This window comes from Pseudophryne corroboree, chromosome 3 (genome assembly GCF_028390025.1).
Source record: "Pseudophryne corroboree isolate aPseCor3 chromosome 3, aPseCor3.hap2, whole genome shotgun sequence".
NCBI lineage: Eukaryota > Metazoa > Chordata > Amphibia > Anura > Myobatrachidae > Pseudophryne > Pseudophryne corroboree.
In genome coordinates, this window is record NC_086446.1 from 684,320,347 (window position 1) to 684,337,545 (window position 17,199).

Genomic DNA, 17,199 nt, shown 5'->3' on the forward strand with positions numbered 1-17,199 from the left:
GCGGCCAAGCGGGTCCTGCTGAGCGTGAGCCGCTTGGCCTCTGTGTGTGGCCCCAGCCTAACAGAAGGCAGTTTGTTTGCCATAGGGCTTGAGAGCAGTACAATAATGAGTGTCTGTAGGCAACAGTGAAGCATGGTGGATGTTCCTTGCAAGTTTGGGGCTGCATTTCAGCAAATGGAGTTGGGGATTTGGTCAGGATGAATGGTGTCCTCAATGCTGAAAAATACAGGCAGGCACTTATCCATCATGCAATACCATCAGGAAGGTGTCTGATTGGCTACAAATGTATTCTTCAGCAGGACAACGACCCCAAACATACAGTCAATGTCATTAAGAACTATCTTTAGTGTAAGAACAAGAAGTCCTGGAAGTGATGATATTGCCCCCCACAGAGCCCTGATTTCATCATCATCGATTCAGTCTGTGATTACATGAAGAGACAGAAGGATTTGAGCAAGGCTATAGCCACAGAAGATCTGTGGTTAGTTATCCAACATGTCTGAAACATCCTCCCTGCTGAGTTCCTTCAAAAACTGTGTGCAAGTGTATCTAGAAGAATTGATGCTGTTTTGAAGTCAAAGGGCGGTCACAACAAATATTGATTTAATTTATATTTATCTTCTGTTCATTCACTTTGCATTTTAATTGATAAAAATAAACTATTAACACTTCTATTTTTTTTAATCATTCTTACTTTGCAACATTTTTCCACACCTGCCTAAAGCTTCTGCACAGTTCTGTATATGTACCAGTTTCTTCTTTCGTAGAATGTTTTATATTTGTATTGGTATTTTTTGGACCCGCAAATTTTTTCTGCCGTTTACTCATATAGATCTACTAAACAAATAAATAAAAAAACTGATCATAAAACACACACATAACGACCATTAATTATAGTCACAGAACTTTTAAAGTATATATGATTTATTTACAGTATAATTAACTTTACAGAAAGTCACAGTGTGTTTTTACAAACCAGAGCATGTGCTTTTTGACACCATTGGATAGTTTCGGAGATCAATTACTGGCCAAACAAATGAACTCCTTACAACAGAAATACAATTATTTCAGTTTTATGTGCAACAAAAAATAGCGGACATTTAGTAAATGGCAGTTTGCTCAAGAGCAACATCTGGGAAGAGAGTGACATTTGGGCAAAGAAGGGTAATGGGTTTTATGACAGAGAGAGAAATCAATTTTGTCATATCTATTAAAATAAAAACAATACTCTAAAATAATATTTAATGATCATACAAAAAGCAAAAAAAACAAACAAAGTACAAAACGATTTAAGTGGAAAACCATTTACCTAAATGCCAGTTACAGAAGTAGCTTCCTCACAAACATATGGGGGATACTTATACCATCTGGCACATAAGGAAACAGAACACACAGTAACCAAACAGATACTAGTAATCATTTCTCCTGTATCGTTTACAAAATGAAATAAACTCTCTAACTGGTTACTGTGGGTTACAGCAGATACCCCCTGAATGCTCTCTGATATAAATGTCCCCAGTGTGTGGTACAGGCTGAATGCACTTATAGCTTCAATGCAATGATATTACAACAGTGCAAATTATCTATTTATAAGATCAGCCCTGCAAAAAAATTTTTTGTCCCTATTGAAAAAAATATTCTAAAAAAAATAAATAAAAAAAATTGTATGTCCTATGATTTTCAGCTGTAATAAAAACAAGGACGTCTGGCTGACATCAAGCCAAAACAATGTGGGTATATATAGATACAGTACAAGTGACATCATGGAGGTTACATTGAGGACATTAAAATAAGAATTTACTTACCGATAATTCTATTTCTCGGAGTCCGTAGTGGATGCTGGGGTTCCTGAAAGGACCATGGGGAATAGCGGCTCCGCAGGAGACAGGGCACAAAAGTAAAGCTTTTACAGGTCAGGTGGTGTGTACTGGCTCCTCCCCCTATGACCCTCCTCCAGACTCCAGTTAGGTACTGTGCCCGGACGAGCGTACACAATAAGGGAGGATTTTGAATCCCGGGTAAGACTCATACCAGCCACACCAATCACACCGTACAACTTGTGATCTAAACCCAGTTAACAGTATGATAACAGAGGAGCCTCTGAAAGATGGCTTCCTAAACAATAACCCGAATTAGTTAACAATAACTATGTACAAGTATTGCAGATAATCCGCACTTGGGATGGGCGCCCAGCATCCACTACGGACTCCGAGAAATAGAATTATCGGTAAGTAAATTCTTATTTTCTCTATCGTCCTAAGTGGATGCTGGGGTTCCTGAAAGGACCATGGGGATTATACCAAAGCTCCCAAACGGGCGGGAGAGTGCGGATGACTCTGCAGCACCGAATGAGAGAACTCCAGGTCCTCCTTTGCCAGGGTATCAAATTTGTAAAAATTTACAAACGTGTTCTCCCCTGACCACGTAGCTGCTCGGCAGAGTAGTAATGCCGAGACCCCTCGGGCAGCCGCCCAAGATGAGCCCACCTTCCTTGCGGAATGGGCCTTAACAGATTTAGGCTGTGGCAGGCCTGCCACAGAATGTACAAGTTGAATTTTGTTACAAATCCAACGAGCAATCGACTGCTTAGAAGCAGGTGCACCCAACTTGTTGGGTGCATACAGTATAAACAGCGAGTCAGATTTTCTGACTCCAGCCGTCCTTTAAATGTATATTTTTAAGGCTCTGACAACGTCCAACAACTTGGAGTCCTTCAAGTCGTCTGTAGCCGCAGGCACTACAATAGGCTGGTTCAGGTGAAACGCTGATACCACCTTAGGGAGAAAATGCGGACGCGTCCGCAGCTCTGCCCTATGTCGAATGGAAAATTAAATAAGGGCTTTTATAAAACAAAGCCGCCAGTTCAGATACTCTCCCGGCCGAAGCCAGGGCCAGTAACATAGTCACTTTCCATGTGAGATATTTCAAATCCACCTTCTTTAGTGGTTCAAACCAATTTGATTTGAGGAAATCTAAAACTACATTTAGATCCCACGGTGCCACCTTAGGCACCACAGGAGGCTGTATATGCAGTACTCCTTTGATAAAAATCTGGACCTCAGGGACTGAGGCCAATTCTTTTTGGAAGAATATTGATAGGGCCGAAACTTGAACCTTAATAGATCCCAATTTGAGACCCATAGACAATCCTGATTGCAGGAAATGTAGGAAAACGACCCAGTTGAAATTCCTCCATCGGAGCACTCCGCTGCTCGCACCACGCAACATATTTTCGCCAAATACGGCGATAATGCTTCGCGGTGACTTCCTTCCTTGCCTTTATCAAGGTAGGAATGACTTCTTCTGGAATGCCTTTTCCTTTTAGGATCTGGCATTCAAAACGCCATGCCGTCAAACGCAGCCGCGGTAAGTCTTGAAAAAGACAAGTACCCTGCTGAAGCAGGTCCCTTCTCAGAAGTAGAGGCCACGGATCGTCCGTGACCATCTCTTGAAGTTCCGGGTACCAAGTCCTTCTTGGCCAATCCGGAGCCACTAGTCTTACTCCACTTTGCCGTATAATCCTCAATACCTTTGGTATGAGAGGCAGAGGAGGAAACACATATACCGACTGGTACACCCAAGGTGTTACCAGCGCGTCCACAGCTATTGCCTGCGGATCTCTTGACCTGGCGCAATACCTGTCCAGTGTTTTGTTGAGGCGAGACGCCATCATGTCCACCATTGGTTTTACCCAACGGTTTAATAGCATGTGGAAAACTTCTGGATGAAGTCTCCACTCTCCCGGGTGAAGGTCGTGTCTGCTGAGGAAGTCTGCTTCCCAGTTATCCACGCCCGGGATGAATACTGCTGACAGTGCTATCACGTGATTCTCCGCCCAGCGAAGGATCCTGGCAGCTTCTGCCATTGCCCTCCTGCTTCTTGTGCCGCCCTGTCTGTTTACATGGGCGACTGCCGTGATGTTGTCCGACTGGATCAACACCGGTCTTCCTTGAAGCAGAGGTTCTGGCTTAGAGCATTGTAGATTGCTCTTAGTTCCAGAATGCTTATGTGAAGAGACTTTTTCAGGCTCGACCACACTCCCTGGAAATTTCTTCCCTGTGTGACTGCTCCCCAGCCTCTCTGGCTGGCACCCGTGGTCACCAGGATCCAATCCTGCATGCCGAATCTGCGGCCCTCCAATAGATGAGCCTCCTGCAACCACCACAGAAGGGATACCCTTGTCCTCGGCGACAGGGTTATCCGCAGGTGCATCTGAAGATGCGACCCTGACCATTTGTCCAACAGATCCCTTTGCATGGAATCTGCCGAAAGGGATTGCTTCGTAAGAAACTACCATTTTTTCCCAGGACTCTTGTGCATTGATGTACAGACACCTTTCCTGGTTTTAGGAGGTTCCTGACCAGGTCAGATAACTCCTTGGCTTTTTCTTCGGGAAGAAAAACCTTTTCTGAACTGTGTCCAGAATCATCCCCAGGAACAGCAGACGAGTTGTCGGCATTAATTGGGATTTTGGAATATTCAGAATCCATCCGTGCTGCTTTAGCACCTCTTGAGATAGTGTTCTCTGGACCTTGCCCTTATTAGGAGATCGTCCAAGTATGGGATAATTAATACGCCTTTTCTTCGAAGAAGAAATATTATCTCGGCCATTACCTTTGTAAAGACCCGAGGTGCCGTGGACAAACCAAACGGCAGCGTCTGAAACTGATAGTGACAGTTTTGTACAACGAACCTGAGGTACCCCTGGTGTGAGGGGTAATTGGAACGTGGAGATACGCATCCTTGATGTCCAAGGATACCATAAAGTCCCCTTCTTCCAGGTTCGCTATCACTGCTCTGAGTGACTCCATCTTGAACTTGAACTTCTTTATGTACAGGTTCAAGGACTTCAGATTTAGAATAGGCCTTACCGAGCCATCCGGCTTCGGTACCACAAAAAGAGTGGAATAATACCCCTTCCCTTGTTGTAGAAGAGGTACCTTGATTATCACCTGCTGAGAATACAGCTTGTGAATGGCTTCCAAAACCGTCTCCCTTTCTGAGGGGGACGTTGGTAAAGCAGACTTCAGGAAACGGCGAGGTGGCTCTGTCTCTAATTTCAACCTGTACCCCTGAGATATTATCTGCAGGATCCAGGGATTTACCTGCGAGTGAGCCCACTGCGCGCTGTAATTCTTGAGACGACCGCCTACCGCCCCCGAGTCCGCTTGCGAAGCCCCAGCGTCATGCTGAGGCTTTTGTAGAAGCCGGGGAGGGCTTCTGTTCCTGGGAAGGAGCTGCCTGTTGCTGTCTCTTCCCTCGTCCTCTGCCTCATGGCAGATATGAATAGCCCTTTGCTCTCTTATGTTTAAAGGAACGAAAAGGCTGCGATTGAAAGGTCGGTGCCTTTTTCTGTTGGGGAGTGACTTGAGGTAGAAAGGTGGATTTCCCGGCCGTAGCCGTGGCCACCAAATCCGATAGACCGACCCCAAATAACTCCTCTACGCATCGCCTGTCCACTGTCGTGTCCATAAAGCTCTTCTGGCCGAAATGGACATAGCACTTACCCGTGATGCCAGTGTGCAGATATCTCTCTGTGCATCACGCATATAAAGAAATGCATCCTTTATTTGTTCTAACGACAGTAAAATATTGTCCCTGTCCAGGGTATCAATATTTTCGATCAGGGACTCTGACCAAACTACCCCAGCACTGCACATCCAGGCAGTCGCAATAGCTGGTCGTAGTATAACACCTGCATGTGTGTATATACCTTTTTGGATATTTTCCATCCTCCTATCTGATGGATCTTTAAGTGCGGCCGTCTCAGGAGAGGGTAACGCCACTTGTTTTGATAAGCGTGTTAGCGCTTTGTCCACCCTAGGAGGTGTTTCCCAGCGCTCCCTAACCTCTGGCGGGAAAGGGTATAAAGCCAATAACTTCTTTGAAATTAGCAGTTTTTTATCGGGGCACCCCACGCTTCATCACACACGTCATTTAATTCTTCTGATTCGGTAAAAACTACTGGTAGTTTTTTCACACCCCACATAATACCCTGTTTAGTGGTACCTGTAGTATCAGCTAAATGTAACATCTCCTTTATTGCCAAAATCATATAACGTGTGGCCCTTTTGGAAAATACGGTTGATTCGTCACCTTCACTACCGGAATCAGTGCCTGTGTCTGGGTCTGTGTCGACCGACTGAGGCAAGGGGCGTTTTACAGCCCCTGACGGTGTTTGAGGCGCCTGGACAGGCACTAAGTGAGTGTCCGGCCGCCTCATGTCGGCAAACGACTGCTTAAGCGAGTTGACGCTATCCCGTAATTCCACAAATAAAGGCATCCATTCTGGTGTCGACCCCCTAGAAGGTGACATCCTCATATTTGGCAATTGCTCCGCCTCCACACCAATAACGTCCTCATACATGTCGACACACACGTACCGACACACAGCAGACACACAGGGAATGCTCTATACGAAGACAGGACCCACTAGCCCTTTGGGGAGACAGAGGGAGAGTCTGCCAGCACACACCAAAAAACGCTATATATGACAGGGATAGCCTTATGATTAAGTGCTCCCTTATAGCTGCTTTTATATTAATATATTGCCATTTATTTTGCCCCCCCTCTCTGTTATACCCTGTTTCTGTAGTGCAGTGCAGGGGAGAGACCTGGGAGCCTTCCTGACCAGCGGAGCTGTGACAGAAAATGGCGCCGTGTGCTGAGGAGATAGGCCCCGCCCCTTTTCCGGCGGGCTCGTCTCCCGCTATTTAGTACATTTAGGCAGGGGTAAATATCTCCATATAGCCTCTGGGGCTATATGTGAGGTATTTTTAGCCTTTTTAAAGGTTTACATTTGCCTCCCAGGGCGCCCCCCCCCAGCGCCCTGCACCCTCAGTGACTGCCGTGTGAAGTGTGCTGAGAGGAAAATGGCGCACAGCTGCAGTGCTGTGCGCTACCTTAAGAAGACTGCAGGAGTCTTCAGCCGCCGATTCTGGACCTCTTCTTGCTTCAGCATCTGTGAGGGGGCCGGCGGCGTGGCTCCGGTGACCATCCAGGCTGTACCTGTGATCGTCCCTCTGGAGCTTCATGTCCAGTAGCCAAGAAGCCAATCCATCCTGCACGCAGGTGAGTTCACTTCTTCTCCCCTCTGTCCCTCGTTGCAGTGATCCTGTTGCCAGCAGGAAACACTGTAAAATAAAAAACCTAAGCTAAACTCTCTAAGCAGCTCTTTATGAGAGCCACCTAGAATTGCACCCTTCTCGGCCGGGCACAAAAATCTAACTGGAGTCTGGAGGAGGGTCATAGGGGGAGGAGCCAGTACACACCACCTGACCTGTAAAAGCTTTACTTTTGTGCCCTGTCTCCTGCGGAGCCGCTATTCCCCATGGTCCTTTCAGGAACCCCAGCATCCACTTAGGACGATAGAGAAAAATAAGGTCTAAATGTTCAATAAAACAAGGGTGTAAAAGGTCATCATCTGCAAATTTTCATTGGTTGTGATACAACAAGTGTACGCATGCAGGTGCCCTGCCTAGCAAGGCATGCTGGAACATGCCTCCATAATGGCTGCATCACCATAACCTAAATTACATATTTCATGGTCAACAAACATTTCTTGAGGGAACCAAGCACCATTCAAGTTTCTTGAGAATCTGACAACATAGGGCGTCGCTCCACTAGTCAATAGATATTATATTTAGCATGGTGCACAAGATGGAAGCTCCTACTTATGCCTCCCGCAAACATCAACGGAAATTAAATTCTCAATGCAGTCTTATACCGATATGGTTTAATGACTATTTATAAAAAACAAAAGAAGTGAGAGAGTGGGAATAAACCCTATAAAAACAAAAAACAAACAGTATTTTAGCTTGACAGGCAAGACCAACACAACCTTGTGAAAAATAAAGATATATATTTATGATAAAACATCTGAGAATCTATCGCTCAGCCTTTAACTAATACAAGACTGGTGAATGCATCAACAGAATGAATGGACACAAATCCAGCAGAAGTGCTATGTCCAATACAAGGAGCTGTGTAGATCCACGCAAACTCATCAATATAACGAAAGTACCTGGATATACCGGAAAAGGATCCGGATCAGCTCCTCATATGAAATAAAGGTTAAGTATGTTCATAGATACAATGGCAGTGCCCACAGAGTAATATGCAGCTAAAAATGGCAGATATGCATACATTTCTCATAGACAATGGAAAAAAAGATGATAATACTGACAAAAAACAAAAATTACACCTAGCCCTTTAAATAATACAAGCTTAAACTTAAGTCTTACTATATGATTTTTTCTACTCTATAAAATCAGTCACAGCAGGTAAAATACACAGATGCCATATATTATGTATTTAAAATAAAGGTTATAACGGCAGACAGATATGTGAAACAAACTATATATACGTATTCAAACCTCTGCTTATTTCAAAACTCCAGCATCTGTTAAATATCATTTTTGAACAAGAGTAATAAATGTTTTTCATATTGCTGCATCAATATTCAGCCTATCAAATCATTAAGTGCCCAAAAGATTACTGAGGCACTATGTGCCTGGTGTCTCAGTGAGGTCACTAAAATAGGCTGCATTTTCATTAGTATTGGAACGGTCAACAGAATGGCTGCCTTCACTGTGTGCAGGCAATAGGTAAACTATACTGTATATTCATTGGGGAAAAAAAGACAAAACTGGACAAAGAGTGTTACTCTATGGTGTGTGCCAATATATTAGTGCAAAAAAAATTCAGAGAGAGCTCTGTAAATGGACAGCAGGCCATTATTTCCCACTGCATTGTTGCATCCAAACAACAAAAGCATTACAACCACCGTTAATGTGAAACCGATTTCTGGCACCCTGTGATTAAGATTAGCTCCCTGTGCAGCTCATGCTGGAAATAAAGTGTATGTAATAAGGAGTGTACACGAGAATTATACTTTTACCTTATAAATACGTTGCTATTTTTATAATTGCTCTCACAGAAGCAACCTCGATCGCATGAAATGCTCCCTTTGGAAGCTGTGTACAAAATGCCTCTCCCCTTAACCGTCACCCAATAGATTTATCCAAATAATGATTCTACACAGAAAAAAAATAAAAAGGCTACGGAATTTCAACTTAAAGCATTGATCTTGTGCGTGCGTTCTTTTATACAGATGCCAGTACAAAAGCATAGGGATTGCTTTATTAGCATAGGGCCTGATTCAGAGATTGCTGCAGCACCCGCCTTCTTGTACGCTAATGCTGCAGAAATGTGTTTTGTGTAAATAGTTGCCTCCTGCATGCTTCTGTGGTCATCTGCTGGGACCGAAGATGCAGCATCGGAACATCTGCGCAAGCATCGGTCATCTGAGTAACCCTTAGGTTTCTCATGCTGGCCAGCGTTTTCAAGCCGTCGGGGCCAGTGAACATGCAACAAAAGATTCAGACCCTGGCACACCTACAAAACAGGACTGACCTTTCCCATTTTGCAAAACGGTCCAGCTTCCTGCCCTAAATGGCTGCAGACAGTCACTCCCCTGACGTGCGACACCTCAGGTCCTCACATGTACATTTCAACAAATATCAGAGATGTACGTAAACCATTGGGTTTACATATATCTCTGAATTAGGCCCACAAGGTGATGTGCCAAATGCAGCAACCAACCAAATCCCAGCTCATTTGTCTACTAAAGGTTAGGAAATGACAGCAAACTGGTTACTAAGACTGCACAATGAAGGGTATTTTTTAATATGCCCAATACTTTAAGTCTTGCATGTTACTCTTTCTTGATCATCTTGGATGTCCTAATACAGTATATTCTAAACAGCACACAGCATCTAGGATCTACCCATCGTGTCTGCATTGTGCTTCTATCACTGCACCTTGCAGACTAACATATCAGCTTTATCCAGCAATAATGGGCATACAGTTCTATGGTCTGAAATTAAATATAAAAAAAAACCCAGTATAAGACAATAAAAATTATTGGGAAAAATCCGTGATAAGAAAGCCAAACAATCGATGCTAAAGTTGGTAAATCAAATATTAGGATTGAATTAGACAGCTAAATCCTCGATGATAACCGTCACACTAATAAAAACATACTTTTTGATTATTAAATATGATACAAAATATGGGAAAATTTTTGTTTTTTTGTATTTTAATCAACACAAGCAACTGCATAGCGGCTTTCAGGGGCTATGTGCCCTACCTGTACAAATGACTGTTTTGATTTAAACCAAGGTAAGCATTTATATATCATTAACAAAACAAATTCAGCCTAAAAACAGGTCCTTACGAAAAAATAAAGAAAAACTCCTCATGCTTTTCTAAAAAGATTCAAAAAGTGACATGGCTGAGATAAAAGCATATATAAAACAAATCTCTAAAAACGGAGTTGGTTAAGAGCCAGTTGAATGGAAGCTTGGGATAGGATAAAACTTAGAAATTCGGCTTTGTGTTGTAGGGTTAAGGCATTCGGACTCTCCGCTCATTTTAAAAAATATTTCCTGCTCTTGTAGTTTCCGCGCAAAATCCTCTTCAAGTGCCTGAAAATAAAGAGAAAGGACTCTCATCATCATGCCTTTAAAACAAGGCGAAGCTTAGCACACGTACACTTCTGCATGACACAATGATAAAGACAAATGTCATAACCAGAAGATTTCCACCCCATCTATACTAGGTTACATGCAATTGCTTGGGATGGGTCAGTTTTAATGGGACTTTTACTAGTAGAATGATCCGGCATATGCTGGGGTCACCGCAGCCCGCCCCCTGTAATACTTTAATGTGCAAGCGCAGGGTTCTCCTCTGCTGGCACTATCCATCGAAGCAGTGAGGGCAGTTGGCAGCGAGGGGAAGGAGTCTGTCTTAGAACACGCCATTTGTGATTACTATATAGGGGTCCGGTATGAAATACTGATGGTCGGGATCCCGGCGTTCTGGAGACCGACCGTCTGTAATCTGACAGCGAGGCAGCAAGTTCCCTTGCGGGCTCGCTGCGCTCGCCACACTTCGGGACCAGTGGCGACCTTTACTCACCACACTATACTATTCCCCAGGGCGGTGGCGTGGACCACCATGTCGAAATACCAGGCTTCGGTCAGGATTCCAACCACTGGCATTTGCACTGCTGTCGGGATTCCAGCGTCGCTATTTCCCCTGCTGAAGGGATTCCGACCGCCGGGACCCCGTCAGTCCGGAATATATATATATATATATATATATATATATATATATATATATAGATAGATAGCAGTCCCGAAAACTACGCAACAGATCTAAATTGTCTAGGGTTCCTGAGTACAGTCATACCATACAGGTGAAACTCAGAAAATTAGAATATTGCGCAAAAGTAAATTTATTTCAGTCATTCAACTTAAAAGGTGAAACTAATATATTATATAGGGGTATATTCAATTGAAGTCGAAAGCTGCCGTCGAATCGTGATTTGACCTATTCAATCAAACCCCAAATTTTTCGTCAAGTCGAGGAATTCTACTTGTCGAAAAGCTGCCATTCCACGTGCTTGTGTCGAAAACCATCTCACTTCGACTTTAAAAAAAGTCGAAGTGAGATGGGGAGAGCAGCGCCGGAGACTGGAGAGCCGAGCGGGGACGGCCAGAGCCGAGGCGGGGACCGGGTGAGCAGCGCTGGAGGATGTCATAGCTCACAGCAGCGTCCACCCGGCTCCAGCAAGCGAGAACTCGTCTGCCCGCGGCTCCCCCCCCCCAGCATCTCAATTCGACCTTTTTAAAAGTCGAATTGAGATGTCATTTGACTAGCCCAGGTCGGATCCATTCCGACAAATGAATGTCGGAATGGATCCGATTTCAATTGAATATACTCCATAGACTCATTAAATGCAAAGTGAGATATTTCAAGCCTTTATTTGTTATAATTTTGATGATTGTGGCTTATATCTTAAGAAAACCCCAAATCCAAACTTTCAGAAAATAGGATTTTGATTACCTAACGGTAAATCCTTTTCTCCTAGTCCGTAGAGAATGCTGGGGACGACATCAAGACCATGGGGTATAGACGGGATCCGCAGGAGACATGGGCACTCTAAAAACTTTTCATTGGGTGTGAACTGGCTCCTCCCTCTATGCCCCTCCTCCAGACCTCAGTTGTAGGAACTGTGCCCAGGGAGACTGACATTTCGAGGAAAGGAATTACTTAACTAGTGGTGAGATATCTACCAACTCACACCCTCAACCATGCCGCACACATGGCATTCAACATAACACACGCCAACAGGCATGAACCAATTGCAGCAACATGCTGAAACCAAGATAACACAACTTGTGTAACTCTAATAACTAAACTGCAGGTAGAGTACGCACCGGGACGGGCGCCCAGCATCCTCTACGGACTAGGAGAAAAGGATTTACCGGTATGTTATCAAAATCCTATTTTCTTATACGTCCTAGAGAATGCTGGGGACGACATCAAGACCATGGGGTCTATACCAAAGCTCCAGTACGGGCGGGAGAGTGCGGATGACCCTGCAGCACCGATTTACCAAACTTTAGGTCCTCATCGGCCAAGGTGTCAAACTTGTAGAACTTAGCAAATGTGTTCGACCCTGACCAAGTAGCTGCTCGGCAAAGTTGTAATGCCGAGACCCCCCCGGGCAGCCGCCCAGGATGAGCCCACCTTCCTTGTGGAGTGGGCCTTTACCGACGTCGGCAACGGCAATCCAGCCGTAGTATGAGCTTGCTGAATCACATTTCTAATCCAACGTGCAATAGTCTGCTTAGAAGCAGGACAGCCAATCTTGTTGTGATTATACAGGACAAACGGAGCCTCCGTTTTCCGTATACGAGCCGTTCTAGCAACATGGATTTTCAAAGCTTTAACCACATCTAGAGACTTTGAATCAGTGAATGAGTCAGTAACTACTGGCACTACAATAGGTTGGTTTATGTGGAAAGAAGAATCCACCTTTGGAAGAAAATGTTGGCGAGTTCGCAACTCTGCCTTATCTTCATGGAAAATCAGGTAAGGGCTCTTGTAAGACAAGGCCCCCAATTCAGACACCCGCCTTGCGGATGCCAATGCCAAAAGCATCACCACTTTCCAAGTGAGAAACTTCAACTCTATCTCTTGTAGAGGCTCAAACCAATCCGACTGAAGGAACTGCAATACCACGTTAAGGTCCCATGGTGCCACTGGAGGCACGAATGGAGGCTGGATGTGCAGAACCCCTTTCACAAGAGAGGCCAATTGTTTTTGAAAGAACACTGACAAGGCCGAAATCTGGACCTTGATTGATCCCAATCGGAGGCCCGCCTCCACACCATCCTGCAAAAAATGGAGAAAACGTCCTAAGTGAAACTCTTCCGTAGAAACTTTCTTGGATTCACACCAAGACACATATTTTCTCCAAATACGGTGGTAATGTTTCGACGTTACTCCCTTTCTGGCCTGAATAAGGGTGGGGATGACCTCCTTAGGAAAACCCTTCCTAGCTAGGATACGGCGCTCAACAGCCATGCCGTCAAACGTAGCCGCGGTAAGTCATGGTACACGCACGGCCCCTGCTGCAGCAGGTCCTCCCGAGGAGGAAGAGGCAGAGGATCTTCTATGAGCAACTGCTGAAGATCTGTGTACCAAGCCCTTCTTGGCCACTCTGGGGCAATGAAGATCGCTCGAACCCTTGTTTTTCTTATGATCTTGAGTACTTTTGGGATCAGCGGAAGTGGAGGGAAGACATACACTGACGGAAAATCCACTGCTACTGCTTGAGGGTCTCTTGACCTGGAACAGTATCTGTGAAGCTTCTTGTTGAGACGGGACGCCATCATGTCTATTTGAGGAACTCCCCAAAGACTTGTCACCTCTGCGAAGACTACTTGGTGGAGGCCCCACACTCCTGGATGGAGATCGTGTCTGCTGAGGTAGTCTGCTTCCCAGTTGTCTACTCCCGGAATGAATATTGCCGACAGAGCTTGTAGATGTTTTTCTGCCCAGCGGAGGATTTTTGTCGCCTCTGCCATTGCCGCTCTGCTTTTCGTTCTGCCCTGCCTGTTTATGTATGCGACTGCTGTTACATTGTCCGCCTGGATTTGCACGGGACGGTCTTGAAGATGTACCGCTTGTTGAAGGCCGTTGTAAATGGCTCTTAGCTCCAGTACGTTTATGTGAAGGCAGGCTTCCTGATGTGACCAACGTCCCTGGAAGTTTTCTCCCTGAGAGACTGCTCCCCAGCCTCGGAGACTTGCATCCGTGGTTACCAGGGCCCAGTCCTGAATCCCGAACCTGCGTCCCTCTAGCAGGTGAGAGCTGTGCAACCACCACAGGAGCGAAATCCTGGTTCTTGACGACAGGATTATCTTTCTGTGCATGTGTAGGTGTGACCCCGACCACTTGTCCAACAGGTCCCACTGGAATACTCTGGCATGTAACCTGCCAAACTGCATGGCCTCGTAGGCTGCCACCATCTTCCCCAACAACCGAATGCACTGATGGATCGACACACTTGCTGGTTTCAATATTTGTTTTACCATTTTCTGGATTTCCAGAGCCTTTTTCAGCGGAAGAAATACTCTCTGAAAGACAACCTTGTCGTCGGTTCCAACTATGACTTTGGGTAATTTATGATCCACCCGTGTTGTTGGAGTATTGACAGGGAGAGGGATATGTTTTGTAATAACTGCTCCCTGGATCTCGCCTTTATCAGGAGGTCGTCCAGATACGGGATTATATTGACTCCTTTCTGACGAAGGAGGACCATCATCTCCGCCATCACCTTGGTGAATACCCTCGGCGCCGTGGAGACCGAAAGGTAACGTTTGGAATTGGTAATGGCAATCCTGAACCGCGAATCTCAGATAAGCCTGGTGAGGAGGATAAATGGGAACATGCAGGTAAGCATCCTTTATGTCCACCGACACCAAGTAGTCCCCCTCCTCCAGACTGGCAATCACCGCCCGAAGTGATTCCATCTTGACCTTGAACCTTTTCAGGAAGCAATTCAGATCTTTTAGATTTAGGATCGGTCTGACCGAGCCGTCCGGCTTCGGAACAACAAAGAGGCTTGAATAAAAACCCTGCCCTTGTTGTGACAACGGTACCAGGACTATTATTACCTGGTCTTGACATAATTTTTGGATTGCCGCTGTTACTGCTTCTCTCTCTGGGGGAGAAACTGGCAAGGTCGATTTGAAAAATTGGCATGGGGGAACGTCTTGAAACTCCAGTTTGTATCCCTGGGATACTATTTGCAACACCCAGGGATCCAGGCCAGACAGAATCCAATCCTGGCTGAAGAGTTTGAGACGTGCCCCCACCCGAGCGGCCTCCCGCAAGGGAGCTCCAGCGTCATGCTGGGGATTTGGCAGAATTAGGGGTAGACTTCTGCTCTTGGGAACCTGGAGCCGGTGTGGGCTTCTTTCCCCTTCCCCTACCTGCAAAGAAGGGGGAACCTCTCGTCGACTTACCTGCGGTAGCTGCCGGGACTAACGCATCCAGGCCATCGCCAAATAAGGCCTCACCTTTCTATAGGAGAGCCTCCATGTTTCTTTTGGAATCTGCATCCACGTTCCACTGGCGAATCCATAACGCCCGCCTAGCCGATACTGCCATGGTAGCGGCTTGTGAACTCAAGAGTCCAATATCCTTCATTGCTTCCAGCATGTAGGCGGCAGCGTCCTTGATATTCCCTAACTTAAGGAGTATCTCATCTTTATCAATCGTGTCAATTTCTGATGACACGCTTTCTGACCATTTTTCAATAGCGCGACTCACCCAAGCGCAGGCAATAGTGGGCCTGAGCAGTGTACCATTGGTAACATAAATGGATTTCAATGTTGTTTCCATTTTGCGGTCTGCCGGCTCTTTAAGAGAAGCTGTGCCAGGAGCAGGGAGAATTACCTTCTTTGTCAACCTGGAAAGTGCACTGTCTAACACAGGGGGTGACTCCCATTTTTTCCTGTCTTCAGCCGGGAAAGGATAAGCTATGTGAATCCTTTTGGGAATACGAAATCTTTTATCAGGATTCACCCACATCCCTTCAAACAGAGCATTTAGTTCGTGTGAAGGAGGGAACGTGAATTTGGATTTCTTTTCCTTACATAAATAAGCCTTCTCCTGAGGTACAGGAGTGCTTTCTGTAACCTCCAACATGTCCCTTATAGCCACAATTATATATTGTATACTTTTTGCCAATTTATGATCTATCTCTCTGGATTCACTATCGTCGACACAAGAATCAGAATCCGTGTCGGCATCAGTGTTTACAACATTTGCAAATGGTCTCTTATGTGACCCAGAGGGGCCGCCCGCATAAGGAATAACAGCATCCTGAAAAATCACATCTTCCAGATTTTCTCCAGCCTTAGATTCAGACTTATCCAATCTACGGTTAATCAGATGCATACTGTCACGTAGCTCTTTCACCCATGCAGGCTCTTGGTGTGCCGGTAGCGCCACCACATTACAACTCTGTGTCCCTAAAATGGCTTCCTCCGGGGAGGAACTCCCTGCCTCAGACATGCCTCACACGTGTACACCACACTCACAGACACACTGGGACTTATTTTGGGGACAGACCAACAGTAAAATCTGTCAGAGGGACACAGTTTAGGAGCAGCCAGTTCACAAACCCAGCGCCAGTATTGCCTGTGAACACAGTATGTCCACAGCCTAACAGAGCTTTTTAAATAGTAATATACACTATCAAATGCACCACAATCGCTTTGTGCCCCCCCTTAATAGCACCCTGTACTTGTCAGAAGTGGAGGAGAGGACCAGCGTGTTCTCTGCAGCCTGAGGAGAGAGAGAAAATGGCGCTGAGTAGTGTGCTGGCTGCCTGAGGAAGAAGCTCCGCACCCACAATGGCGCGTCCTTACACTCAGTATACTACATAATATTTATACTGGCGGGGGTAGGGCTGTGCCAGCAGCATCTTATGCCCCCTTTTAGCCAGTTTGAGGTATTTTTCTTGCTGCCCAGGGCGCCCCGCACACTGCAATGCCTGTGTGTGTGGGCAGCAATGGCGCGCTGCGCTCCCGCCAGCCGCGCCGCACCTCAGCCGTCACTTACTTGATTGAAGATCATTCTTCTCATACTCACCTGTCTTCTGACTTCTGGCTCTGTGAGGGGGGGTGATGGCGTGCTGTGGGAGTGAGCATCTAGACACGGCTAGCGTTCAGTACCCTTCAGGAGCTAATGGTGTCCTGTCAGCCAGAAGCAGAGCCATGAAACTCTTTAGGAAGTTGGTTCTGCTTCTGCCCCCTCAGTCCCACGAAGCAGGGA

The 17,199-nt window shown here is 45.7% G+C and overlaps 1 protein-coding gene across 3 annotated transcripts in view; it reads right to left on the reverse strand.

Annotated features, from left to right (window-relative positions):
• Positions 1-8,851: 8,851 nt before the first annotated feature.
• The window catches only part of SLK (STE20 like kinase), a 167,467-nt gene continuing 159,119 nt past the window's right edge, over positions 8,852-17,199 (reverse strand). For all 3 annotated transcript variants that reach the window (XM_063961972.1, XM_063961971.1, XM_063961970.1), the window contains one exon: positions 8,852-10,487. In XM_063961972.1, coding sequence (XP_063818042.1) covers positions 10,341-10,487 — 147 coding nt within the window. In that variant the 3' untranslated portion in view covers positions 8,852-10,340. The remainder of the gene's footprint in view (positions 10,488-17,199) is intronic.